Below are 27,739 nucleotides of genomic sequence, written 5' to 3'. Positions count from 1 at the left end.
AGGCCCACCAGGACGGGGCTTCCTTGAGCCTCATAGCCCAGTATGGCCCCGCCAGCACTGGTTCACCATGCTATTGAACCTCTCAGTGGACAGACCAGGGGCGCTCCCTGTCTGTCTGACCCTAATCACACAGGACCACAGCCGTCTGCAACAACCCAATCTGGAGTCCCTCTACCTCATGGCATGGAAACTCCATGGCTGAATCCTCTTGAACTTCAGTGTTTGGACCCACTGAGGGAGGTCGTGCTGGGAAGTAGGAAACCCACCACTCGTGCCATGTACCTGGAAAAATGTAAACATTTTTCCATCTGGTCTCTGCAGAGGGGAACTGAACCACAACTCGTGCCAATTCCCCTTCTTTTGGCCTACCTGCTATACCTCAAGCAGCAGGGATTGGCAATATCATCTCTCAGGGTACGCCTGGCTGCCATTTTAGCCTTTTACCTGGGGGCAGCGGGTAGGTCAGTCTTCAGTAATCCCATGGTGGGCTGGTTTCTCAAGGGCTTGGACAGACTTTATCCCCAGGTACAATGGCCCGTTCCTCAGTGGGACCTCAACCTGGTCTTGTCCACACTCATGGGGCCCCCTTTCAAGCCCATGGCAACCTGCCCTCTGTCCTATCTTTCCTGGAAGGTGGCCTTTCTGGTGGCCATAACCTCGGCCAGAAGGGTATCAGAGTTCAGAGCCCCCCCCCATATGGTCTTTTATAAAGAAAAGGTGCAGCTATGCCCTCACCTTGCATTTCTGCCAAAAGTCGTCTCCCAGTTTCATGTGAACCAAGACACATTTTTACCCTTGTTCTTCCCTAAGCCCCATGACAGTAAAAGAGAGTGCATGTTGCATTCCCTGGACATTAGGTGTGCCCTAGGATTCTACCTTAAGCGCACAAAGCCATTTTGTAAATCACCACATTTCTTTATCGCCATTGCAGAAAGAATGAGGGGCTCCCAAACTCATCCCTGCACAATTCATCATGGATCACATCCTGTATCAATGACCTGGCTAAAATTCCAGCCCCTCCTCTTATGGCTCACTCCATGAGAGCACAGGCATTGTCTGCAGTATTCCTGATGCAGTTTCCTATCCAGGACATGTGCAAGGCAGCAATGTGGTCATCCACCCACACCTTCCCATCACACTATGCCATTATCCAACAGGCAAGGGACGATGCAGCCTTTGGCAGGGCAATCCTGCACTCAGCAACCAGGTGATCTCCGACCCCTCCCACAGAGAAACTGCTTGGAAGTCACCTATTGGAATGTAGCTGAGCAATCGCTTGAAGAAAAAAAAAAATGGTTACCTACCTCTCGTAACTGTTGTTCTTCAAGATGTGTTGCTCATGTCCATTCCAAATCCCACCCGCCTCCACTCTGTCAGAAGGAACTGAGCAGGCAGCAGGTCGGCAAGGACCTACATACGCCCCATAAAGATGCCACTCCAGGGGTCTCCACGGCCAACCCAATGGGTACAGCTAGTAACCTTCCAACAATCATGCACGTGGCACACGCACACCTATTGGAATAGACATGAGCAACACAGCTCTAAGAACAAGTTACGAGAGGTAGGTAACTATTTTTTCTATGGACAAACAGGATAGTGCTTAATCTTTATTTTAAGTGGCTCATTTATTAATTCTGTTCCCCATCTGGGTTGAAATTTCTCATGTCAGACATACTTCTGTGTGCATAAAATCTGAAGAAAATCCATTCAGCTTTTCTGAGTTATTCTTGCATGACAAAACTGTGGAAATCAGAAACTAAAAAAGTAGAGCAGCTTTTTTTTTGTGTGTGCGCAGATGGACAACTCAGAAATAGTTTGGATTTTAAACTTCATGTTTATCAAGTACGTACTATAGTTCTCAAGCAGAAATGTAGGGAAAGGTTAAGGTGTGAAGTTAACGAACGAAAATAGTATGTTGCACTTCTATATTATACTGTTTTTCTTCTCGAGGTAAATGTGCCAAGCTGGATTTGAGATGGCCATAACTGATTCTGGATGCCTGAAACAAAGGCATTTGGCTAAAGAGTTCTGCATATTTTATATAAACCTTGAGCACCAGGAAAAACTAAAATATCTGCCACCAGCTTGCAAAGTGATACCTGTTTTTCCGAAGACCCGACCATGCTATTGCTTTGTGGATACTCATTTTCTGAGATTATCAGGTAGACTGTTAGCAAGACTACTTTATGGCATTAGAGTCACTGTTGTCCTTAAGCCTCCATCTGCTAGAGAGCTAGTGGTAACTTCTCTGAACCAAAAATGGAATTTCAGCATTGCCTCAGATCATCAGTCAGTTTACAGGCCCACTGCTTCGTGAGCTTGGATTTTGTGTTAACACTTGGAAAATCCCATAGGCCAAATTCTACAAGGACATAAAATGGGGTGTAACTTTTATCAGTGTAGTGGAAGTTGAGCAGGAAGCGGGTGTAAGTGGTGAAGGAGCATAATAGAGGGCATGCCCACAGGGCAGAAGGGGTCTTAGTGCATCAGGAGACGTAGCTAACATGAAGATGTGTGATAAGAGGTTATACCCCTTTAGACTTCTTGGCATGTATGTTGTTGTATGGATACACTGGCTGCCAGCTTCCTCCATTATGTTTGTGCTCTGTTCCCTCCTCTCCTCTCTGGCCTGAATCTTGCTCACTTCAATATAATGCATTACATTGACAAGATCTGGCAGGAATTCATCCCTCCCTGCTTTTCCCCTACTGATTTTTGTCCTTTTTTAACCTGCTGTGCCCTCTGGGTCTCAAAGCCTCTCTCCAACTAAAGTATCTAGATTTGGCAAATAAGACCCCCTTCTTTTCCTAACCTTCCACATCTTATCGATTCCTCTCTCCCCTCTGGGTTTACAGTCCTTATTTAATTACATCCTCACCCAACCTACCACATTTGCCTCTTCACCAATGGCTGGATCGTAAAAGGATTTAAGTGCTTATGTCCAAAATTTAGATCCTCCTAACCCTGTAGCAACGGCAGCGTGCTTAAGGTTTCTTCCTCCTCCCCTGCTCCGACGATGTCACGCCATCTACGTCCCTTCACTGGTTCCCTCTATTAAAGTTCAAACTCCTCGTCGTCAAAGTTCAGGCTCTGTCCCTGTCTGCATCTCCCCTTTCCTGTTGCGCTCCACATCGCTCCCTCTGCTCTGTCTACTCGTCACACCTCAGTGCTCCCATGGGTCTCTTCCTGCTCCTGCTTTGTGCCTTTTTCAGATTGCTCACTAATCCTGGGAAGACAGCCCATTCCTTGGGCTACTGCTCTACTCCCTCAGGCTCATACTTAAGGGTCAATCACTCCAGTAGGACCAATGAAATACAAACACCATAACATAACCCTCATTTTTTTTTATCATACCTTCCCCAGCTGTCTTCATGTTCCATACTTGGCTCATGTAGATTGTAAACTCTTTGGATGTACAGCACCTCAGAAAACTGGTACACGCAGAGGACCAGAGCTTTTGAATGCTCAGTGTGAGCACTGGTTCAATACCAGAGCAGAGTGACGCCCCTCTGCTAGGCCTTACCCTACTGCGTACTAACTTGACCAGTAGGGTCATTTAAACAGTTCCACATACTTCACCTGCAGCTCTATCACAGCCCTGGGTTGGGTTATGTTGGACCTATTCTGGTAAGAGGGTCTGATTTCACAGCTAGCCTAGTCCCATCTGATTTCCCTGGGCCTAGTTAGCTTTATTCACAGAAGTGCATCACAACTCTCTTTAGATGCTGGGTTGAAGCTAATAGGGATCAGCTGGTCAGGCTGCAAGTGTAAGTCAGTCAAATAGCGCTATACCATTCTGTACATAGACTTCAATGCCAGCATGCCACTCTTTTACAGTATCTGCATGGTCCTGGTGGATTCCACACCACAGACATGGCATGAATGCTTAGTACTATCTTAACCCAGGAAAATGCCACCTTTTTTCTGCAGTTAAGACCTTGCCATCATCATCCACCTGAGTGTTAACTCCTGCTTAGGCCACATCACTTACTTGATCAGGGAATGAATCTGAACAGCACCTGGAAGCTGAAGCTCGTGTGTTTACTATTTAAATAGTAATTAATACTATTACATTTACTATTCAGCCAAAGGAGGCATGAACTCATTGCACCATTGCCTGACTATAGGAGCCTAGTTTTGATTTACTGGGCACTTAATAGCTTGGGTAGAAGCCACCTTGAAGACTCCCTATCCAATTCATGAATCTCCCAGGCAGCTACATTCCCCCAAGAGAGTCAAAAAGACTGCTTCAGGCTAAGACACAATGGGCCAAAGCAGGCTCCATGCCAGCCCCCAACTGTTAAAGCTTTCAGTAGAGCCTAACCCCCAATTATTTCAGCTTTACTAGTAAGGGTTTATCTGGGGAAAAGGCTGGCATAGCTCAAGTGCCCTAGCTACTCCATACTGCCTGCAAAGAGGATCGGTACTGCTAACACAATGGCTAAGAGGAATTACTGGAGTTAATAGGTGGAACTTGATGGCTAGGACTCGCTCACTTGCCATTTGAAGTACAGTATTTAACAAGGGTCATGGGGTCTATATGAAAGTACTACTGATCTGATACATGTTTCTTCCCACTGATTATTGCTCTTTGCATTATTTGAGAACTCAGTGTTTCAGCAGCTGATTTTGTGACTTTCCTCTTTAAAAATTTCCCAGTTGGAATGAAGTAAATTTTCAGAAGATCTTGGCGGTTTGAAAATGTCCAACTTAAAACACAAAGGGGGCAAGCAGCAATCAGAAAGGGCATTCATACCATACAACATAACTCGTATTTCTGCACACTGCATAAATCACAAGATCCACCTCTCTTATTTAATCAAAACTGTGTCCAAGGGGAAGAGAGCAAAGTATTTGCAGATAGACAATAAAAGGGAGTCAATAAACATTAACTGAGTGGCTGATCCTTCAAACTATTTTGTACACTCCATTCGGCCAGCCTTGGGAGAAGTAAAAGGCTAGCTTAAGAAAAAAATATTATTACAAAACAAACATACATACTGCCCTAACAAGTCCTGAACGTTGAAGCTCCTGGTCCCCATAGAAAGCAAGATAGCACTGAAGATAAAGCACCAACAGCAGCAATACTCTAGCCAAGGAAAAGGTATTAGAGGAAAAAAAGGAGTCTTACTAATGAAAATGCAACATCTATATTATTTTTAACCAGAAGATGGTTGGGCCAAGATTTTGCTAAAGTCATCTTAAAACACTGTCCTTTTGGGTGCTCAATATTTGGGGATGGGGAGAAAGGCCAGTGCCTTAAAATGGTGCCTAAGTTTTGAGAGTCTTTGCCTCAGTGCTCAGGGATTAATGCAAGAAACTGCAGAATGACTGAGCAGACTGGAAGTAGAGAGGCTGGCTGCAACCCTGCAGAGTAAGGACCAGTAAACCTGATACAGACCCCTGCTCGCTTGTTTACAATCTCATGTTTATTTCAATGGAACCAGTGCTGTTGTGGCAGCACATGCTATGAACAGCTAAACAATAACATTCTAAACTGTAAGGGGGCCTCAGAATAAATCTCTGACATCCATCAGAATACTTTCCTGCGCCAATGTTCACACTAACAGCTGGATATATTTTAGCTGCAAGACGTGTAAATTTAGAAGCAGACATGCAATAATACATCTCCAGCCCATTTTCACATATAAGCGCAACTGTCACCTAGCAGGCTTTTATTTTAAGTTTACATTCACATTTCTTCATTCACGTGGCTGGCTTTTACACTGTAATGTCGTAAAGTTACATTGTTCTACTCTTTCGTGTGCATTGATTTCAGCCATCAAGACATGGTAAAACTTACAACGAACACTTTTCCATATATCTATATACAGGCTGGGAAAAATTATGCGACTTTTCCTCACCCAGGGGCAACCAAATTCCCCAACTTTTATTAAAATAATCATTAGTGTTTACTTTGTGTTTAAAAACTGATCTCTATTTCTAATCATAAAACTAATATTTTCTGTGCATTGGACTCATGCCAGACATAACAGTGATCTTGTTCTGTCATTTTTATTGAAGATAGTTGAAACACATCATTAGTGGCTGTTCAGAGGCGCTCTCTAATGGTGCTATGGGGCAATATAATTTTTCTTAGCCTGGTCACCTTAACATTTCAGGGCTATAACAAAAGATAAACTTGTAGTGCTTTACAGTTTACAGACTTTTGCCAAATCTTCCCCAATAATGAAAGCAATTTATAAATGACAAAATAAACCACAACCAGTTACCACATACAAACATTTATTTTGAAGTTTCCATTGTACCCATTTCTAAGAATTACATCATCAAAGCACTTTATGGCAGTGAAAATAGCTCTTACCCCTCTGACTCATCCATTATTCCATTAAAGCTGCAAAATGTGCAATCCGCTTGAAAAATAGGTTGCTTTTTATTTATTTTCATGAAAAGTCAAAAATCAATAACAAAAAACAAAACCAAAAGAACTCCCCTCCCCCAGCTTTACAGAAAATCTACATCCAATCCTCTCCCGCTTTCCCCAAAATAACTTACAAAGATAGTTTAAAGTTTTAAATGCATTTTAAGCCAAGTGCATCTTTTTTATTTTTCATAATAATAATTATATCTTAAAATTCTAAAAACCCCATAATTTACTTTCTTGGAAAGAAGGCAGCGAGCCGTTGCTTTTTGATTGGAAGAATGTGTATCTCCTGGGAGTTCATTTTCTTTAACTTTACACTCCTGTTTTTGATTGGTTTCCTAAGAGCTTCTGCACTATCCCTAGGCTCTGGCTGGTTCTTCACATCGTAACACTGCAGAACGGAGTCCTGGGGCATGTCCCTTTTGAAGGAGAAGTTTTTGGTGGATACTCCCGAGAGGCCTTTAATCTTGCCACAGAAAATAGTGGGCACAGCATCTTTGACAGAGACTATTACTTTGGCAGTCTGCGAAGTGCTCACAATCTCAATATTATTCCCAGCCTTGGGTTCACAGGCTGCTCTGCTCGTCTGATCCACCAGCCACTTTTGCTGCTGTCTCAGGAGCTCGGCCGAATTGCTACCAGTCATTCTGCTGTCAACCTTGGCTGAGGCTTCGTGAGGTTTGGGAGGGGCAAAGGGGACTGTTGCACTGGAGAGTTTATCCATCATGGAATGAGCGGCACTGTCCATCATGGATCCAGAGCAAATGGCACTAGCTGCTTCAGCATGGACCCCAGCATTGCCCGGCTTCCTGTAGGAAGCAATCGACAAGTCTAAAGCACTATCTTCAGGGGTGAGCTGGGAACTGACCTCACTTGCCTTTAGCAAGGGCACCGTTTTCATGGAAAGGTCCAGGGCCTCATTCTCATTGCTCATCTTGATGACTGTGTGACGATTCAGCTGGGAAAATTCCCTGTGGTGGATGAAATCAAAGGGTTTAGATTCTTCTTTCTCCAGAGGGGTTTGGGTGCCTTTGCAGGAATACAGGGTGAACAATGGTGGCTTGGGGTAGTCCGGGTTGACCTTGGATTCAGCGCCGTGAGGCACAGGGATGGGGATAGGGATAGGGATGGGGACTGGGACTGGCAAGGGGACAATCACCGGATATGGCACTAGGAGGGTGGCTGGGGGTACCAGTGGAGATAGAGGGGAACTGAAGGCCTGGGGTGGAACAGAGGAGTAATCTGGGGGTGGCTGACAGGGTGATGAACCTAAGGTGCCCTGTGAAGGAAACAAATCCTGAAGAACTGCAGCAAATCCTGGTGTCTGAAACACTGGGGGTAAGATGGGCTCCTGGGTCTGGTTGGATGGTTTCTGATCCAGTAACTGGGGTTGTCCAATTGGGGCAGAAGAACCCTGGAAAAGATTGCCGTGAATGGGATTTGTAGAGCAGGGAGCACCCTGAGGTAACACCAATGGAGAATTTAAATGCTGAAACACATGTTGCTCCAAGAGGACAGGTAGTGGAACTGGACCTTGAGTCGTCATAACATATGGAGTGTTGTTATTAGGCGCAATCTGAGGGGTGGTGCTCCCGGCTACTTGCAGGTGTATTGGAAGAACCACTGGGTTGTCCCCTAAACAAATTGGCTGGAGCACCGTGGCTGCTACTTTCAGAGCTACCCCACTTTGGGATTCCGCTGGTGGGGTCAGGATCGAAGGGGCTGGGACAGTCACAAGTGGTGAAAGTGCTTTCTTCATCAAGTCTGTGGAGTTGATATTCCAGGCTTCAGCAGTTATCAGCTGAGCGACCCCATTTTCTAGCTTATTGTTAGCTATTGTGGAAGGAGAATTGGTAACATCCATGGGCAGATTTTGTGTGTCCTTGTACAGTTCCTCCATTTTACAGGACTTCTGAGACTTTGCAGAAATTCACGTTTACATTGCTGTCACCAGGATCCACACTGGGTCAGGGCTGCCAAAAGCATCTGCACCAACATAGCTTGGCCTGCAGAACAGAAACATACTTTAGGCACTGCATAAATCTCGTTCTTAAAATAATATTTGCAACTGCCTTTAAAAAGCCTATCACATAAAAGCTATAAAATGTTTCCACACTTCAGGGTAACTGCTCCATTATACTGTACACTCTATACATACATACTGTATATAATACAGTACATACATCTGTGAGTGTTATATGAAGAGTTCTGGGGAACTTATATTTAGCTATAAACATAGATTATTTAAAGGCCTAAAGAACTAACTGCAGTCAAAGAAAAAAGTGTCAGTACATAGCATAAAAAAAGAACCGAGGCAGTACATTTTACATTTTTAAACAAAGCTTCATGAAATGACAGGGTATGGCACAGTCAAGAGACACTGCACTGTTTAAACTCAGTAAAAAGCATAAAAACAAACTTTCCTAAAAATAAACTTAAGAAACGTTCCATTGTGAAGTTGTGAAGGCTCTCCGTGGATAAAGGCTCCCCACTCAGCCTAAATTAATCATCCTTTTCTTGTCTTTGAAGATCCTAAAATAAATCGGACGATCCATGCATACACTACATAGCACGTTCAAAATCTGCAGTAAACAGCACAACAAAGAGCAATCAGTAGCTCAGCAACACACACACGCACAGGACTATGTAGTTTGGCAGTTTAGTTTATTTAACAACAATGCTTTTCTTCCCACTTAAAAAAAAATAAAGAAAAAAAGAAACCTAAACTCGGCACTCACCTCCTGCTCTAGAGCTAGATGACAGTAATATGAACCAGAAAACTTATTAATAAGCTGCAAAGAATAAAAATCAAAGCAACTTTAAATTTATTTTGACAAGCTAATTCCTTATCTTAACTAAGCAAATGTTAATAAGAAGTGCGGAGATCTTTTCCCTTTACAAGCCTAGAGAAATTTTTGCATATTTCTTAAAAAGATTTTCTCTCCCATATAGGCAGTAAGCTCACTGAACGCTCTCTCCCCCATGGAAGCTACCATATGCAAAACTTCTCTTTAAGATCTCTTGATACAGTAGTACAGAAGAAAACAAGAAGGTGATGCTCCTAAACTGTTCCATCCTGTGATAACAACTGCCATAGAAACTTGTCTATATTTAACTCTGTTACCATGGGGAAGTAGAAAAGCACCCCAAATTTACATTTCCAGTTACGCTGACCTGCATTTTACTGCCTAAATATCTGCATTATCTAAATATATCTGCATTATTATTCATGCATTTGTTAGGCTGAACAGTTCAGGAGATTTTCTCCCTTATTTATTTCAGTACTGTTTCTTAATGAGATAAAATGAAGTTAAATGTAACTCCACAATTTGACATCTTAGCCCTGGTCTACACGACGAGTTTAGCAGCATTAGATCAATTTAACCCTGTACCCGTCCACACAATGAAGCCATTTTTGTCGACTTAAGGGGCTCTTAAAATAGATTTCTGTACTCCCCGACAAGGTGCTTAGGGCTGAAATCAACATCGCCAGGTTGAATTTGAGTTAGTGTGGATGCAATTCGACAGTACTGGCCTCTGGGAGCTATCCCACAGTGCTCCATTGTGACCGCTCTGGACAGCACTCTAAACTCGGATGCACTGGCCAGATAGACAGGAAAAGCCTTTTGAATTTCATTTCCTGTTTGGCCAGCGTGGCGAGCTCATCAGCAGAGGTGACCATGGAGTTCCAGAATCGCAAAAGAGCTCCAGCATGGACCGAACAGGAGGTACTGGATCTGATCACTGTATGGGGAGATGAATTCATGATATCAGAACTCCGTTCCAAAAGAAGAAATGCCAAAATATTTGAAAAAAAATGTCCAAGGGCATGAAGGACAGAGGCTATAACTGGGACCTGCAGCAATGCCGAGTGAAACTTAAGGAGCTTAGGCAAGCCTACCAAAAAACCAAAGAGGCAAACGCCCGCTTGGGGTCAGAGCCCCAGATATGCCACTTTTATGATGAGCTGCCTGCAATTCTAGGGGGTGCCCCTACCACTGCCCCACCCCTGTACATGGACTCCTGCAAGGGGGGAGTCTCACGCAACAGGGATGAGGATTTTGGGGACAAGGAAGATGAGGAGGGGGAGGTTGAAGATAGCGCACAGTAGGCAAGCGGAGAAACTGTTCTCCCCGACAGCCAGGAACCGTTTATCACCCTGGATCCAATACCCTCCCAACCTGGACTCCCAGACCTTGAAGGCGAAGAAGGCACCTCTGGAGAGTGTACCTTTGTAAATATAATACACGGTTTAAAAGCAAGCGTGTTTAATGATTAATTTGCTCTGATGACTTGGGATGCATTCGCGGCCAGTACAGCTACTGAAAAAGTCTGTTAACATGTCCTGGGCTAGAGTGGAAATCCTCCAGGGACATCTCAATGAAGCCGTCCTGGAGGTACTCCCAAAGCCTTTGCAAAAGGTTTCTGGGGAGGGCAGCCTTATTGCCTCCTCCATGGTAGGACACTTTACCACAGCAGGCCAGTAGCATGTAGTCTGGAATCACTGCATAAGAAAGCATGGCAGTGTGTGGTCCTGGTGTTTGCTGGCATTCAAGCAACATCTGTTCTTTATCTCTCTGTGTTATCCTCAGGAGAGTGATATCATTCATGGTCACCTGGTTGAAATAGGGGAATTTTATTCAGGGGACAGTCAGAGGTGGCCGTTTCTGCTGGGCTGTTTGCCTGTGGCTGAAAAGAAATCATCCCCGCTTAGCCACATGGTGGAGGGAAGGGGTGAAGTGATCATCCCAGAGAATTGGGTGTGTGTGTGTGGGGGAGGGAGGAGTTAGTAGGGTTTGTGCTGCACGTTAACCGGAAAACATCAGCCCCTCCTCTTAAATAGCCAGCGTGTCTTTTTCAATTTTAATCTCCCTTTTTTCCCCCCCCCGCAGCTGCAAATGTTTCAATGCTGTCACTAGTATTTCCGTCCCAGAGGCTAGCGCAGATAAGAAAGCGAAAAAAACCGAACTCACGATTAAATGTTCTCTGAGCTCATGCAGTCCACCCAAACTGAAAGAGCCCAGCAGAATGCGTGAAGGCAGACAATGGCAGAGTCCAGGAAAGCACAAAATGAACGCGAGGACAGGAGGAACGTGCAAGAGGATAGATGGCTAGAGCAACAGGAGAGGTGGTGGCAGCATGATGAGAAGAGGCAGGACGCAATGCTGAGGCTACTGGAGGATCAAACTGATATGCTCTGGCATATGGTTGAGGTGCAGGAAAGGCACCGACCACCACTGCAGCCCCTGCGTAATCAACTGCCCTCCTCCCCAAATTCCATACCCTCCTCACCCAGATGCCTAAGAATGCGGGGGGCCCCACTCCAGGCACCCAACCACTCCACCCCAGAGGACTGCCCAAGCAACAGAAGGCTGGCATTCAATAAGTTTTGAAGTGCAGTGTGGCCTTGTCCTTCCCTCCTCCCTTCATCCATCACCCCACACGGTACTTCCCTCTTCCCCCACCCCTCCCGGGCTACCTTGGCAGTTGTTCCCCTATTCGTGTGACGAATTAATAAAGAACGCATGAATATGAAACAACGACTTTATTGCCTCTGCAAGTGGTGATCTAAGAGGGGAGGGGAGGTCGGTTGGCTTACAGGGAAGTAGAGTGAACCAAGGGAGCGGGTTTTCATCAAGGAGAAAAACAACTGTCACACCGTAGCCTGGCCAGTCATGAAACTCGTTTTCAAAGCTTCTCTGATGCGCAGCGTGCCCTGCTGTGCTCTTCTAACTGCCCTGGTGTCTGGCTGTGCATAATCAGCAGCCAGGCAATTTGCCTCAACTGCCCACTCTGCCATAAATGTCTTCCCCTTACTCTCACAGATATTGTGGAGCACACAGCAAGCAATAATAACAATGGGAATATTGGCTTCGCTAAGGTCTAACCGAGTCAGTAAACTGCGCCAGCACGCTTTTAAACATCCAAACGCACATTCTATCACCATTCTGCACTTGCTCAGCCTATAGTTGAACAGCTCCTGACTACTGTCCAGGGTGCCTGTATACGGCTTCATGAGCCATGGCATTAAGGGGTAGGCTGGGTCCCCAAGGATAACTATAGGTATTTCAACATCCCCAACAGTTATTTTCTGGTCTGGAGAGTAAGTCCCTTGCTGCAGCTGTTCATACAGACCCGAGTTCCTGAAGATGCGAACGTCATGTACCTTTCCCAGCCATCCCACGTTGATCTTGCAACACCATTGAAAAGTACCCCTTGCGGTTTATGTACTGGCTGCCTTGGTGGTCCAGTCCCAAGATAGGGATACGAGTTCTGTCTATTGCCACACCACAGTTAGGGAATCCCACTGCAGCAAAGTCATCCACTATGACCTGCACATTTCCCAGAGTCACTATCCTTGATTGCAGCAGCTCAGTGAATGCGTTGGCTACTTAGATCACAGCAGCTCCCATAGTAGATTTGCCTACTCCTAATAGGATTCCCGATTGACCAGTAGCTGTCTGGCGTTGCAAGCTTCCAGAGGGTTATTGCTCCTTGCTTGTGAACTGTGAGGGCTGCTCTCATCTTGGTATTCTTGTGCTTCAAGGCAGGGGAAAGCAAGTCACAAAGTTCCATGAAAGTTCCTTACGCATGCGAAAGTTTCGCAGCCACTGGGAATCATCCCAGACCTGCAACACTATGCAGTCCCACCAGCCTATGCTTGTTTCATGAGCCCAGAATCAGCGTTCCACAGCATGAACCAGCCCCATTGCCACCAGGATGGCTAAATTGCCAGGGCCTGTGCTTTGAGAGAAGTCTTTGTCCATGTCCTCATCACTCTTGTCACCGCGCTGCCATCGCCTCCTCGCCTGCTTTTGCAGGTTCTGGTTCTGCATAAACTGCATGATAATGCACAAGGTGTTTACACTGCTCATAACTGCCGTGGTGATCTGAGCGGGCTCCATGCTTGCCGTGGTATGGCGTCTGCAGGAGAGCAGAGTGGCAGCGGAAGCAGTTGTTCAATGATGATGGTTGCAGACCTACTGCACCGTCTGCTGCCAGGACACAACAGCTGAGCAGGCTGCACGCTTGCCGTGTTATGGCGAGACAAGAGCAGCCAAGCAGAGTAGCAGCAGAAGCGGCCCTGTGAGAACACCAAGAAAGAAGAGTGGCAGCGGAAGCAGTAGCTGATGACCTGCAAGGTGAATTCATGAAAGCAGAGTTTCAGCGGAAGTGGGAGCCCATGACAGACAACATGGAGAAATTCGCTATCGAGACAAGAGCAGGAGAGCAGAGTGGCAGCGAAAGCGGTGGTTCGATGATAACGGTTAGCAGTCCTACTGCACCATCTGCTGAAAGCAGTATGGCGCCCGCATGGAAAAAAAGACGTGAAACAATTGTCTGCCGTTGCTTTCACAGAAGGAGGGGCGACTGACGACATGTACACAAAACCACCTGCGACAATGTTTTTGCCCCATCAGGCATTGGGAGCTTAACCCAGAATTCCAATGGGCAGCAGAGACTGCAGGAACTGTAGGATAGCTACCCACAGTGCAGCGCTCTGAAAGTCGACGCTAGCCTCGGTACCGTGGACACACTCTGCTGACTCAATGCGCTTAGTGGGGATACACACAATCGACTGTATAAAATTGCTTTCTAAAAATCGACTTCTATAAATTCAACCTAATTTCATAGTGCAGACATACCCATAGGATCTGATCCACAAATGCTTATGCAAATGAGTAACCTAAAGCATGTAAGTAGTTTCCCTGACTCAATGAGTCTATTCATGAGTGTAAATTTACGCTCATGTGTAAGTGTTTGAAGGATTGGGGCCATAACGCACAAGCTAAAAGGGAATATAATAAAGCTTGGCAGAATTTGATTTTTTATAATTTTGACAGATATCAATATTTATTTTTAAGCATTTTTTCCAATTTGTATCCATTTAGATTGGAAATTATGGAAGGTGCCTAACAATTATTTAATGACAGTACACGTTGAGATTCAAAAAGTTAAAACTTAAAACAAATTGTCAACATCACATGTCAAAATATACAAAGTAAATAGACTTAAATCAAACTTCAGTAAGTTCTCAAGTAGCATTTTTCTTACTTAGCCTATATGTACATTTTGATTATTATTGATGGAATATTTGTTCATTGTGAAATCAACATTTACCAATAAAAATTTAATCCTTCCAAGACCAAATAAAACACATCCAACAGCTAAAAAAAATGACCAAGACAGAAAAAAATAAAAATTAAATTATGATCTCATTGTCCTCTCCTGTGACTTAAATCTTTGTATTAGGATGTAGATATCACAGTGTGTTACACTACAAATATACGAGTGGCCAATAGTTTAAGGCTGGCTGAATAATAAGACCATAATTTATCAAACTTTTATTTTAGTAACAAATTACTCCGTTATTTTCCCCTCTTACTCACCTAGTTTCTAGAACTGGGAGAATAATTTATGAATATTCTTATTTTATTACATTATTTGAATCAAACATCCACATACAACACAGGGTGCTGTGTTTTTTGATTATTTGCCCAGCTCTAGATAAAGCAAATTAAATAAAAACAATTATTGAGATTTTTGCTTTCCAAACAGAAAAACCCATCAGTGATTCAAACTGTAACAAAGGCGCTTGAACTAACAAAAAAATCAGGTCAGCCTGTTTTTGGAAAGTAAAGAACAAACATTTCTAAAAATAAAGATAATGCAGCTAACAGCACTTGGCAAGTTCAAGTTTTCAAAAACCAAAACCTTCCTGTTCATGTTAGTAAATTAGAAAAATCCAGGAAAAGCATCTCTTTTTTAAACCTCTGTTCTGCTGTTTTTAATTGTCACTTTCAAATTCCTTATCTACTGTATTTTCCACCCGTCTGGTTGCTTCTCTAAATGTTGGCACGCAGAAATGCATTTTGCATCCTTGGCAAATTAGGTCAGATTTCTCTGATTTTTTATATATTTTAAAACAGAAATTTCTGTGGTTTCATGGGAAATGATGATCTTGTAATGGCAGAAGACGACTTTCTATTCCTCTGCCAAGTTCAACTGACATTGAAAAATAGGGAAGACAGGGTGAAAATTACACTACAGACGTGATGACTTAGCATGCCATACATACAGACTCCAGGAGGGAAACAGGGATAACTGCAGGAGATGAAAGTATAAAACATCATAAAACCCCACACTGCTGCCTTAAAATGTTACAGGGCTGGACGCAGAGGACATAGCTAGACAGGGAAAGACGACCTCATGTATCAAAATCTGACACCTTGGAGAAAAGGCTAGGGACATCTTTAAACACGCTCAAATACTGTTTTCTATGCTGAGTCCTGTGAATCTCTATTTTGTTGAAAATATTTCTGGCACTGCTTGAGGGTTCTGGCTTGTTAGCAACAGAGATGCAGAACTGTAAGAGTGGAAACTGCAAAGGGGAAAGAGGGGGAGGCACTGTGTGTTTTTAAACTATGTTAAATGATAAAGTAGGGGTTGTGTTTTTTCATTCTTGTCTCTCTTGCTAGTGGGCAAGGGTGAATGACAAAACCCCCAAGGGCAGCTACAAAACTGATAAGAATCGTTTTCATTTCACAGCATTGTCACCTCTCAATTTTATGCCAACACTCTCAGCGCTTGGAGTCAGGGGATTATGGGGAAAATGTCAGCTTTCTTTTTTAAAAAGAAAAAGGAAGCTTCTAGCTCTTCAGGTTGTAGAGAAAGGTTTGAAAATGTGACCCCTTAGGCTCCAAAAATACCAGAAGGCCAAGCAAAAGAACCCCAAAAAATTTATTATTTTTACATTCTCATGATTTTGGAATGCCTGGGGTGGGGGCTCCTGTTGTTCCTGCTTGGCAAAGCGCTAAGCAGGGGCATGCATTGTAACTATTCATGTGTGGGGTTGGGAAGGAAGGAAGAGGCAACCCCACATCAAAAAAGAACCACAGGCTGGGGCAGAACAACAGACCAACTTTCATGACATCTGGCAGCAGCCAAGAGGACAGGGGAGGAGTAGAACAGTGGACACCACTCCAAATCTACCTCACCCTTGCAGCAGCAGCTAGGAGTCAATGGAGCCTCTAAATCAGTGGCTGTGGAGTTCTCTGGCAGGAATCCTGGCGGCAGCAGGGTTGGCCTTCTCTCCAGGGTTTTAGTTTTGGACCTTGTTGGCAGTCTTCCCCCATCTTTTGCACCAGTCCCTGGCTAATAGGAGTCTGGTCAATTTTTTCAAGTTCTGCATTAGAGGTATGCTTAAATGCTCACTGAAGGCAACAGAAAGATTCGGGAGCTTTGGATCAGGCCCTATTTGTGTATTTTCAATTCAAGACAGTAAATCAAAGACAGCAGAGACAAAGCAAGCTCTTATATACAGGTCTATTTAAGGATTTAAAACACTGACCAGGTTTGCCAGAACTGGATAATGGCAGCACCCCCAAAATCAGAACTGCATGCACACAGATTTATAATGGTGAAAAGGCAGAATCTCAAATTCTGCTGTCCTTATAACATGATGTACTCTGCCAACATTTTTCTCCTATGCACATTAACTGTAAAGCTGCTAGAAAACTAAACCTATGCTCTTCCTCTCCTTTACACATGTGTGGAAAGATAGCTTGCTTATTTCTATGACAGTTTGTTCTTATGTACGTGATCACAGCAGAGAATAGATGTAAAATGTATCATCATATTTCACATCATATAAAACAACATGCAAACAATACATAGCAGTCTGACAAACATTGTTGGGGTTTAAGATGTAATAGACTCAAAAGTAGAATTGTTCACTGCACTGTTTATAATATTTTTCCCATCTGACCTACAAGCCAATCCAACTAGACAATTGCCAATATCAGAATATTCACTTATAGAAATCAAAGGATTTATTGGGGCACTGCAAGTAACAAATCCAGCAAACACATGCAAGACTAAATCTTCCTATAAACCTCCTGACCAGATATAATGATGTAATATCAAAACAAGACAGCAACTTAATCCTAAAATAAAGATACAGCACTACCTATCTGTGGAGGTACAGTCTACACTAATCATTACATTTTATTTAAAATGTGTATATGTACTGTGAATGTAGAGCTGAAGAATCTAGGAACCAAAGGAGAATTTTTTTTTAAAGGACCACCTCCCCTTACACTGTACTCCTTGCTAAGGGATCCAAAATGTAATCAAAATTCGGAAGAGTAGCTCAGCTATTTTTTCCAACTTTAATGCTAATACTCATATTTCTCTCTGCATAAAATTAGAGTGGGTTAAAAAAAGACTTCTGGGAGAAACCAAGACACTAAGACCTGCCACATGGACACTACACAATACCTCAACATAATTAATTTATCAAGACTACCCCTTACCAGGGATGAATTATCTGTACTTGCCAAGAGACTGAACTTCTCCCACACCACAAAACCTGATACTATACTAACATGTGGAGGACTAAAATTTTTCCTCCAACTCTACCACAAAAAATTCTTTCACAACAAAGATGACACCACCCACAATTACCATGTTCCCACTGACAAGTCATAAAAAGAAAAAAGAATCACCTGACTAGACACCCTCCAACAGACAAAACCATTCAGTTGATCATTACATTGATTGCTTCAGGCAAAAAATAATTGACAGTAAAATCCTTAACAAACATCACATCCACCTTCATCTCTCCATCTTCACCTCCACCAAAGCTATACAGTTCCTGAAATCCAACCACCAGCTACTCATCAAACATCAGACAAAGGAGGCGCCATCATAGTCCTCAACCATGATGACTGCGTCAATGAGGCTAACGGACAATGCTCTTGACACCACCAACTATAAAGAGCTCAAATAAGACCCCGCAGCACAATTCGCACTGGAATTTAAAGATATCATCAAATCCTTCCCCCAAACAACTCCAAGAGAAACTCTACAACCTTATCTGCCAGGAACCTAGTCAGGAACCTTCTACATGTTTCCCAAGATATACAAAAAAAAAGGGAACCCAGGCAGACCCATCATATCTGGCCATGGCACTCTTACTGAAGGACTATCTGGGCTCATAGAAAACATCTTAAAATCATTCACCACACAAAGGGCCAGCTCCCTCCAGGACGCAACTGACTTCCTCCAGAAACGCTGTAACGTTAACAAACTCCCTCAGATCATCATCCTTGCCATCATGGTTGTCACCTCTCTATACACCAACATCCCTCGCAATAATGGCTTCACTGTCTGCCTCAAATATCTACAAGACCATGGTCAACCCTCAGATATCCACACCCAACACATCGCTACACTCACCCATTTCATTCTCACCCATAACAACTTTACATTCCCCATATACCAATCTCTTCCTGACCCATCTCTAGAAAAAAATACTGGAAAAATGCACTACAAAACCAATGATATACCTAAAATACACTGATATTTTCATCCTCTCGACAAACAACCTAAACTCAGTCATAAATTTCCGTCACAAATTCAACTACCACCACTAACCCATCAAACTCTCTTTGGAATGCTCCCACACCAGCATCAATTTCCTAGACATCGTGATTAGCTTCAACAATGGAACCCTACAGACATCTATATACAAGAAACCCACGGATCACCACACCTACCTTCACAGATCCAGTCACCCCCCCAGACATACCAAGAAATCTGTTAGCTACAGCCAGGCACTCAGATAATTCAGAATATGCAATGTGGGAGAAAGTCCAGGATACACACCTTAAAACACTTAAAACCACCTGCACAAAACAAGGATATTCCACCAGAGAGATAGATCACATCATAGAACAGGCCACCCAAATTCCTGAGAGAACCTGCATCAAACAATTATAGCTCATACCTGCTGGGGGCCACATCTTGAAAAAAAAATCTTTCATAAACCCCCTTTTTTGGCCTTCAAACAAACCCCCAACCTCACCAAGCTCGCCACAGACAAGGACACACCAATTCAAAGCAACACCAGATCCTGTGATTACAACAGATGCAAAACCTGCAGATGTATCTCCATGGCTACAATGATCAACACCCCATACAATACACCTTTCAAGATCCATGGGTCCTACACGTGCCTATCACAACATGTGTTGTACCTCATCCAGTGCATCAAATGCCCCAACAACTGTGTGGGTGAAAACAGACAATCACTATGCTCTCAAAAGAACGCACACAGAGAAATGGTAACAGACAAAACACACAATCACTCCTAGGCAAACACTTTTCACAAAACAATCACTCTATATCTGACCTCTCAGTCCTCGTCCTCAAAGGAAACCTGCACGACACCTTCTAAACATGAGTCTGGGAGCTTAAATCCATAACTTTGCTAAACAGTAAACATCATGGACTCAGTGAAGACACTGGTTTTATGTCTCATTACAACAATCTATAACTCCTTAGTCTTATGACAGCAGAGATGTTAATTGCCCACCTCACCCGGAATGGTCTCTTGCACCATGTGTTAACTTCTTATGCTTATCAATCTGTTCCAACTTGTATTTAATTGTGACACTCTAAATACCGTTCCCAGACTCGAACAGCTGTGTAGCTCAAAAGCTTGTCTTGTTCACCAACAGAAGTTGGTCCAATAAAAGATATTATCTCACCCACCATGTCTCTTTCTTTTAATAACCCTTAAGATTTAATTTCATAGAATAATTTTTCAGTGTTCATGTCACAGACGGCCTATTTAACGTACATATTATAAAGCTGCAATTTAATATAAGTGAGTGAAATCTTAAAATTTCCTCTTACCATCTACCAAGCTTCAGTGCCAGAAACTGATTTGATTTCACTTACTGGTTTAAATATTTAATTTATTTTTGTTTGTTTTAATGTAAAACAAAACTCACAGCACTGAAAATAGACCTACGTTAAATACTGGTAGGTTCCCCCTGGGATGGTGATAGGAGTTAAGTGCATAGAAACATGCAATGATGTATGTTATTTTATAGGAAACTACATGATAACTACATGGAAATCCCATTTAAAGGAGTGGTGATTAATTCTATCATGTCAGCACTTATGTGCCGTAAGATGGAATCACAGATTTTGTCTCTCTAAAGCCATTAAGCCCAGCTTGTCCTTATAGTTTACCTGCTTGTATGCACCACGTCTTGCACCTTATCTCATTATTAATTATTTATAGAGCATCCAAAGTGTGCTAGGCATTTTACAGAATAAATTTAAAGACTGTCCTGCTGTGAAGTGTTTTGCTTAGAATCGTAGGCCTCAATCCTGCAACTGAGAGTGTGTGGGCACATTAATCGTCAGCAATGTGTCTGCACAGTGACAATTGTTGTGGTTAAGCTCTTTAGGGACAGGACTGCCCTTTCTGATTATGGACCAAGACTCCACTGTATAACCAGGTGTTACCCCAATACAAACAATAAAATGGAAACATCAAGAATCAAAACTAGTTAAAAGATAGGAAACAAAGTGTAGGAATAAATGGTCAGTTTTCAGAATGGAGAGAGAGGTAAACAGTGGCGTCTCCCTAGGGGTCTGTACTGGGACCTGTCCGATTCAACATATTCATAAATGATCTGGAAAAAGGGGTAAATAGGGAGATGGCAAAATTTGCAGATGATACAAAACTCAAGATATTAAGTCCCAGGCAGACTGTGAAGAGCTACAAAAGCTCTCACAAAACTGGGTGACTGGGCAACAAAATGGCAGATGAAATTCAATGTGCATAAATGCTAATGAATGCACATTGGAAAACAATCCCAACTATACATATAAAATGATGGGGTCTAAATTAACTGTTACCACTCAAGAAAGATGTTGGAGTCATTGTGGATAGTTCTCTGAAAACATCCACTCAATGTGCAGCAGCAGTCAAAAAAGCTAACAGAATGCTGGGAATGATTAAGAAAGGGATAGATAATAAGACAGAAAATATCATATTGCCTCTGTATAAATCCATGGTATGCTCACATCTTGAATACTGCATGCAGATGTGTCGCCCCATGTCAAAAAAGATACATTGGAATTGGAAAGCATACAGAAAAGGGCAATAAAAATTATTAGGGGTATGGAACGACTTCCGTATGAGGAGACATCAGTAAGATTGGGACTTTTCAGCTTGGAAAAGAGACGACAATGGGGGGATACAATAGAGGTCTCTAAAATCATGACTGCTGTGGAGAAAGTAAATAAGGAAATGTTTACTCCTTCTCATAAACACAAGAACTAGGGATCACCAAATGAAATTAATAGGTAGCAAGTTTAAAATATGCAAAAGGAAGTGTTTTTTCACAGAATGCACAGTCAACCTGTGGAACTCTTTGCCAGAGGATGTTGTGAAGGCAAAGACTATAACAGCGTACAAAAAATAACTAGATAAATTCATGGAGGATACGTCCATCAATGGCTATTAGCTAGGATGAACAGAGATGGTGTCCCTAGCCTCTGTTTCCCAGAAGCTGGGAATGATTGATAGGGGATGATCACTTGATGATCAATGTTCTGTTCAATATCAATATTGAACAACAATATCAATGTTCTGTTCATTCCCTCTGGGGCACCTGGCATTGGCCACTGTTGAAAGACAGGATACTTGACAAGATGGACCTTTGGTCTGACCCAGTATGGACATTCTTATGTTCTTATGTAATGTAACATTATGTGGGACAATAACAAACAAGATGCTTGATGGGAAAGAAGGTGAAGACAAACAAGTCCTGTACTGAACTCTACATGGGCAGATCCTTGTGTCTACACAGAGCTCAGTGCAGGATTGGAGACTTACATTGTAAGCTTTATTCAAGAACAATGTGTTTTCTTTTAGCTTTGTGCACCATCCACCCAATGAAACTATGGCAGGATAGAAATAACTAACATTAATTAGCACTTCAGAAGCCTAAAGAGCAGTACAATTGCCAACCCCAAGTGCTCAATGCTCATGAGTCTGACCACAAAGAATGATGAAAATTGGTTTTTAAAAAAGAGTGAGATCTCAGAAGAAAATCTGGGGCACTTTTTATTTGCCTTCTGGTATTTGAGCCTGGAGGGTTAACGTTTTCAAGCTCTCTTCCACCACTATGAAAGTTAGAAACTTTCATTCCAAAAAGTTGAGATTCTCAAATAAGCACATGACTCTAGCAGCCGGGATTACCAGAAAAACACCAAATAGCACGAGATTCACAACAACATCATGAGAGTTGGCAACAGTGGACATGTAGGGTTTTCTTTTAGTACAGGGGTAGGCAACCTATGGCACGCATGCCAAAGGCGGCACGCGAGCTGATTTTCAGTGGCACTCGCACTGCACGGGTCTTGGCCACTGGTCCGGGGGGCTCTACATTTTTAATTTAATTTTAAATGAAGCTTCTTAAGCATTTTAAAACCCTTATTTACTTTACATACAACAATAGTTTAGTTATATATTATATACTTATAGAAAGAGACCTAACAACGTTAAAGGTGTTACTGGCATGTGAAACCTTAAATTAGAGTGAATAAATGAAGACTTGGCACACCACTTCTGAAAGGTTGCCAACCCGTTTTAGTATATGCAAAGCACTATACATAAAAGCAAAATTATAAGCCCCGATTTCAGTAGAACTGCAAGGTGAGTAAATTATAGCAGAATTTGGACCAGAATAGTCTTTAAGGCTTCAGAGCTCAGAAGCTGTAGTTACAGGGGAGAAAAATAGCTTAAGCCTGTTGCTCAGCCTCACTAATACCATTGCCAGTATTAGCCTGCGTTGTTCAGTCTTCACTCCAGCAGAACTCCTATGGAAAATTAGTCAGTAAAATTCTGATTTCAGTTACACCAGGATATACTGGGAGTAACTCCACTGTAGAATTATTCTGAGTTACAGATATAACAGACCAAAAACTGTTCTAAGGATCATAGAATCATGTCCACACATTGAGTGCGTCTACCCTGCAGTCAGAGGTGTAACTGCAGTACGTGTAGACATATCCAAGCTAACTTTAATCTAGCTAGCGTGAGTACCAACAGCGGCAAAGCCAAGGCGGCAGAGACTTGCTCAGGTAGCTAGCCCATGCTGAAGTACTCAGGGTCCTGTGTATGCTTGTGCAGTCCATGCTGAAGCTCCCACTGTCACAGCTTCGCTGCTATTGGTACTCATGCTATCTATATTAAAGCTGCAATCATAGCTCCTGCTGTTAGGTAGACATATCCATTATCAGCTATCTCACCTATTAAATTCATCCTCACATAAAGGTCATCTCTCTCTCTCTCATAAAAAATTATGAGGATACACACTGACAAAAGCAAGAAAATACAACATTAACACTGGCACCCCTCATCTGAAGGGCATGTTTTATTTATGTGCATTTGGGATGGGGTTTTGGTGTGTGTCTTGTTTTTCATTTCTATGCCTGTTCCGATATTTAGCAGGCCTTGTTGCTCACATTTACTCTGTGTTTAATGACCCAGTGGCTTTCATTTACATGGGTGCCCTATAAATACAAATTGTATTATTTACCTGTCCTGGGGGGTTGAGGACAAGTGCTTTTTAATTTTAAAACCATTAAGGGATTCTCCAACACACACACACACAGACACACACACACACACACACGCTCAAGTTCTGTAGGTGGCTTCCTGGCTGAAACTTCACATCATCTTCCAACCTGGAATCTTGTGGGGGATTCATTAATAACCCTGCAAAAATAAGGCCTTTATCATGTTGTTATTGGCATAAGTTAAAAGTTAAAGAACCTGCAAATATTTAAGTGAACTACAGTCAGAATACTCAGGCTTGGTTGCCTAACTTTAAGCACCTAAAAAACTGGCCCAAATTCAGTTGTGCTTGCCTCCCCAACTTCCATTCACTTAGGTGCCTAGGCACCTTAACTGGAAAGTTCTGGCTCATCGGTGTCTTTTTCCGATGATGTACTGAATGCCTCAAACTGCAAAAGGAAGAAAGGTATTCAGCTCACAAATAATATTAAATTAATGTTTTCCTCTTCATTTCAGTTTCTCAGAAGCTCTGTTGGACACCCCACCATGCACCAGGTTGCAAGGTCATCACAGCTACAATTTGAGTCCCACTTGAGTATGGAACTAGCATTAGATACATGCAGAGCCTGATGAAAAGTATGCAGCCACGTCTGAATATGCCCAGGGAGAACCAGTTATATTCAGAGATGGTTCTGGGTGACCACACGCTAGCAAAACCTATCCCTGGCCCACAAGATAGATGCAGTGACTCTACCCCAATCTGGAGCAGCTGGGGATATCACCGGGGAGGTACTGTGCATGCAGAACTAAAGGAATCAATGTACCCAAGAATATTTAAAAAGAGGCTGTGCTCCTCTTTACATTGCACTTCTGGCTAATAGATCCAGAACACAACTATCATCTGGGAGCAGAGTTGGACAGATAGGGCTAAAAATTCTGCCCCTAATTCTACCCAGCAATCAGATTGCTAGGGGAGTCCTCAAGGTGATTGCATTTCCCATCATCTAACAAGGGTATGGAGGAAGACACCAGTTTGGGGGCTTGGTTCTGGCTCTCTCTTCACCTCCTTAACCCTCCCCAGTCACTCTGGTGACTACCCCTTTGGATCACACAGAGGCTATCAATTGATGTTCATCACACAGCACCACATCTTTTCCCTTCTTCCCCTACAGAATGTAAGCTGCGCAACTCATATTCCCCCTCCACCCTCTCACCAGCCTGTAACATTCACCATCCTTTAAGCAACCTTTAGGCATTGGCCCCTGGTGTATTATTTTACTTTATATAGGAGATCTATTATGGAACATGATATGAATGCCATGAAAAGCCCATCTAGAAATACAACTTTGGGGGGATACCAGCTAATAGCAGAAGCCCAGGACGCAGACCACACATCAAGTATTTCTTTAATAAGGACTCCTCAACCCCGCTTATGTATGTCGCTTTATGGATCTGTCAAGGTTTTCATATGTAAGCTATTAACTACAAAGGGGATTGCAGGGGAAGAAAATCATTACAGCAGCACAAAGTTGCATATTATTGATATTATATTGACTACATAATATGTTTTCAGAAGTACTTCATGCATAAATAATGTAAAGCAGTAGGGGAGTTTTTTTAAACCTTCATATTTCATCTTTTTAAAATATTTTGTTTTAGAAACAGTTAAAATATTTTCCTACTTCACAGATTAATAATCTGCAAAGTATTGGATATATTATTATATTTTTATATGGTAGTTTAGTGGTATGCCAAGAGTCTACAGCAGTGGTTCTCAAACAAGGGCCGCCACTTGTTCAGGGAAAGCCCCTGGTGGGCCGGGCTGTTTACCAGCCGCATCCGCACACAGCTCCCACTGGCTGCGGTTCGCCGCTCCAGGACAACGTGGGCTGCGGGAAGAGGTGCGGGCTGAGGGATGTGCTGACCGCCCTTTCTGCAGCCCCAATTGGCCTGGAGTGGCAAACTGCGGCCAGTCGGAGCTGCGATCGGCCGAACCTGTAGACGTGACAGGTAAACAAGCCGGCCCGACCCACCAGGGACTTTCCCTGAGCGGCGGCCCTAGTTTGAGAACCACTGGTCTACAGGCAGTGATCCATTTTGGAAAAGGGGAAATTGCTTTTTTCTAATTTAAAAATAAATCAACCCAATTAATTTCATTATTTATTTTTTAAAAGATTTGCCCCACGTCTGAGACATTGGTCTCCGCTCCCAAGGGCAAAGTAGATGAGGTAGACAATGAGTACGGAGATAGGAACAGAACATTTAACTGACAATTTTCAATCTGTAATGAATTTTTATAACCAAATTAAAAAACCCTCAACAACTGTGTTTACAATAGGGACCATGGCACACCCCAAACTATAATGGGGATACCACATGCTGCTGTGTTTCCAGATGAATTTTCCCTGGCTCAGCTCCATTCATTTACAACTCTGATAACTGGATGAACTAGTCGACAAACAGGTACTGTAAAAACATGATGAGTTTGAAATTATTTGAGTTCATCTTGCTACTCCCTAAGGTTCAGGTACCCTCATATCTGTAACATGTTCTAGCTCTCGCTATTTGAAAGCCCTAAACCATAATGGACAGGTATATTGTGGCTCGGTTTTCCAAAAGAACCTAGAAACCATTTTTTTAGTTTAGTACAGCCTTGGATAAAAACAGCAATTTGCTTAGCCTGCAGTAGGTAACACATTTGATCTGAAGCTGAAATACTGTATGGAAATCTGACATATTAAGCATGACATATGGAGGAAGAAAATAAATTCACAGACGGTAATTACTGCTGAGTCACATGTTGCATATATTTTGTCAGGTTCCTTTAACATAACAGAGTGACTCAGAACTTAACAGACTCCTTGTTCAGATTTTGAGTTCAAACAGCGAAACGGAGCAGCTGATTTTGAAAAATTTCCTAAAGCAATTACAAGGACATCCACTGAAATCAACCTTCCCTTGATGTCTCTTGCGATGTACTGAAGACCCCATTTGGAGCTTGATAAATAAATACTCAGGGACAAAAACTGCCCCGAGCTGCTGGCACAAAGACCCAGCAGATCAAACTTCTTAAGGATTGCCCTTGTAAAAAGGGGGTCCTCTGATGAAGAGGAGCTGAGAGATGGGCACTTATGTCACTCAGCAGCTGGCACAGATGTCAAGGCTGGGACACACTAGGCCCTCATGATCCCTGGTTGTCACAATGGTACCTGGTTGTTGTTGGCAACTGGCATAGGAAGTTGCTCTAAATTATAATGGGGATGTAACTGGCTCTGGGATGGACCAGGACTGAAGGAATGCAAACACATCTTAAAGTCACATTTTACTCCCCACCCACAGCTAAAGATCTGGGTGAAATCCTGGCTCTACTGAAGTCCATGGCAAAATTCCCATTCAGTGGTACCATGATTTTATCCCTGGGCCTTTGGGCCAGATTATTCACGGTCTTCCTGTCATTTGTATTAGTACAAAGTAGTTATAAAATGCTAACAAATTAGGATGACCACATGTTAAACTCACATAGGTCCTAATCCTGCAATTGGATCCACGTGGATGAACTCTCAAGCTCTTGTGGAGCCCCACTGCCCTTGTCTACACTAGGAAAAATTGGTGCGTTTTACAATAAGATCGCTAACTCAATGTAACATCCTACTGTCATCAGGGCAAGGTGTAGTTTTACCTTGATGTAGCTGATTGAGGTGAACCACGGGGAGCAAGCCTATCAAGGAAGGATGGTTCAGTGGTTAGGGTGCTAGCCTGGGACATGGGAGAACCCAATTCAATTCTCTGCTACATCACAGCTTCCTATGTGACCTTGAACAAGTCACTTAGCCTCTCTGGACCTCAGTTCCCCAGCTATGACCAAGTAATAATGGTATTTCCTTAGCTCACAGAGGTGTTGTAAGGAGAACTACATACAGAGTTGCCACTCTAATTTCACAGATAGTAAGCTTGAGGATAACTTGATC

At 42.9% G+C, this 27,739-nt stretch overlaps 1 protein-coding gene across 3 annotated transcripts in view; it reads right to left on the bottom strand.

The window, feature by feature from the left end:
* Positions 1–6,229: 6,229 nt before the first annotated feature.
* The window catches only part of RAI2 (retinoic acid induced 2), a 73,883-nt gene continuing 52,373 nt past the window's right edge, over positions 6,230–27,739 (bottom strand). For 2 of the 3 annotated variants that reach the window (XM_038414613.2, XM_038414623.2), the window contains exon 2: positions 6,230–8,391. In XM_038414613.2, coding sequence (XP_038270541.1) covers positions 6,615–8,285 — 1,671 coding nt within the window. In that variant the 5' untranslated portion in view covers positions 8,286–8,391 and the 3' untranslated portion in view covers positions 6,230–6,614. Of the gene's footprint in view, positions 8,392–14,775; positions 14,891–27,739 lie in introns of those variants that run through there. The other variant, XM_043504439.1, reaches the window with a different exon arrangement.

Source organism: Dermochelys coriacea, chromosome 1, assembly GCF_009764565.3.
Source record: "Dermochelys coriacea isolate rDerCor1 chromosome 1, rDerCor1.pri.v4, whole genome shotgun sequence".
Lineage (NCBI taxonomy): Eukaryota > Metazoa > Chordata > Testudines > Dermochelyidae > Dermochelys > Dermochelys coriacea.
The sequence above is the reverse complement of the archived record's forward strand: the minus strand, read 5'-3'. Positions and strand labels throughout refer to the sequence as shown.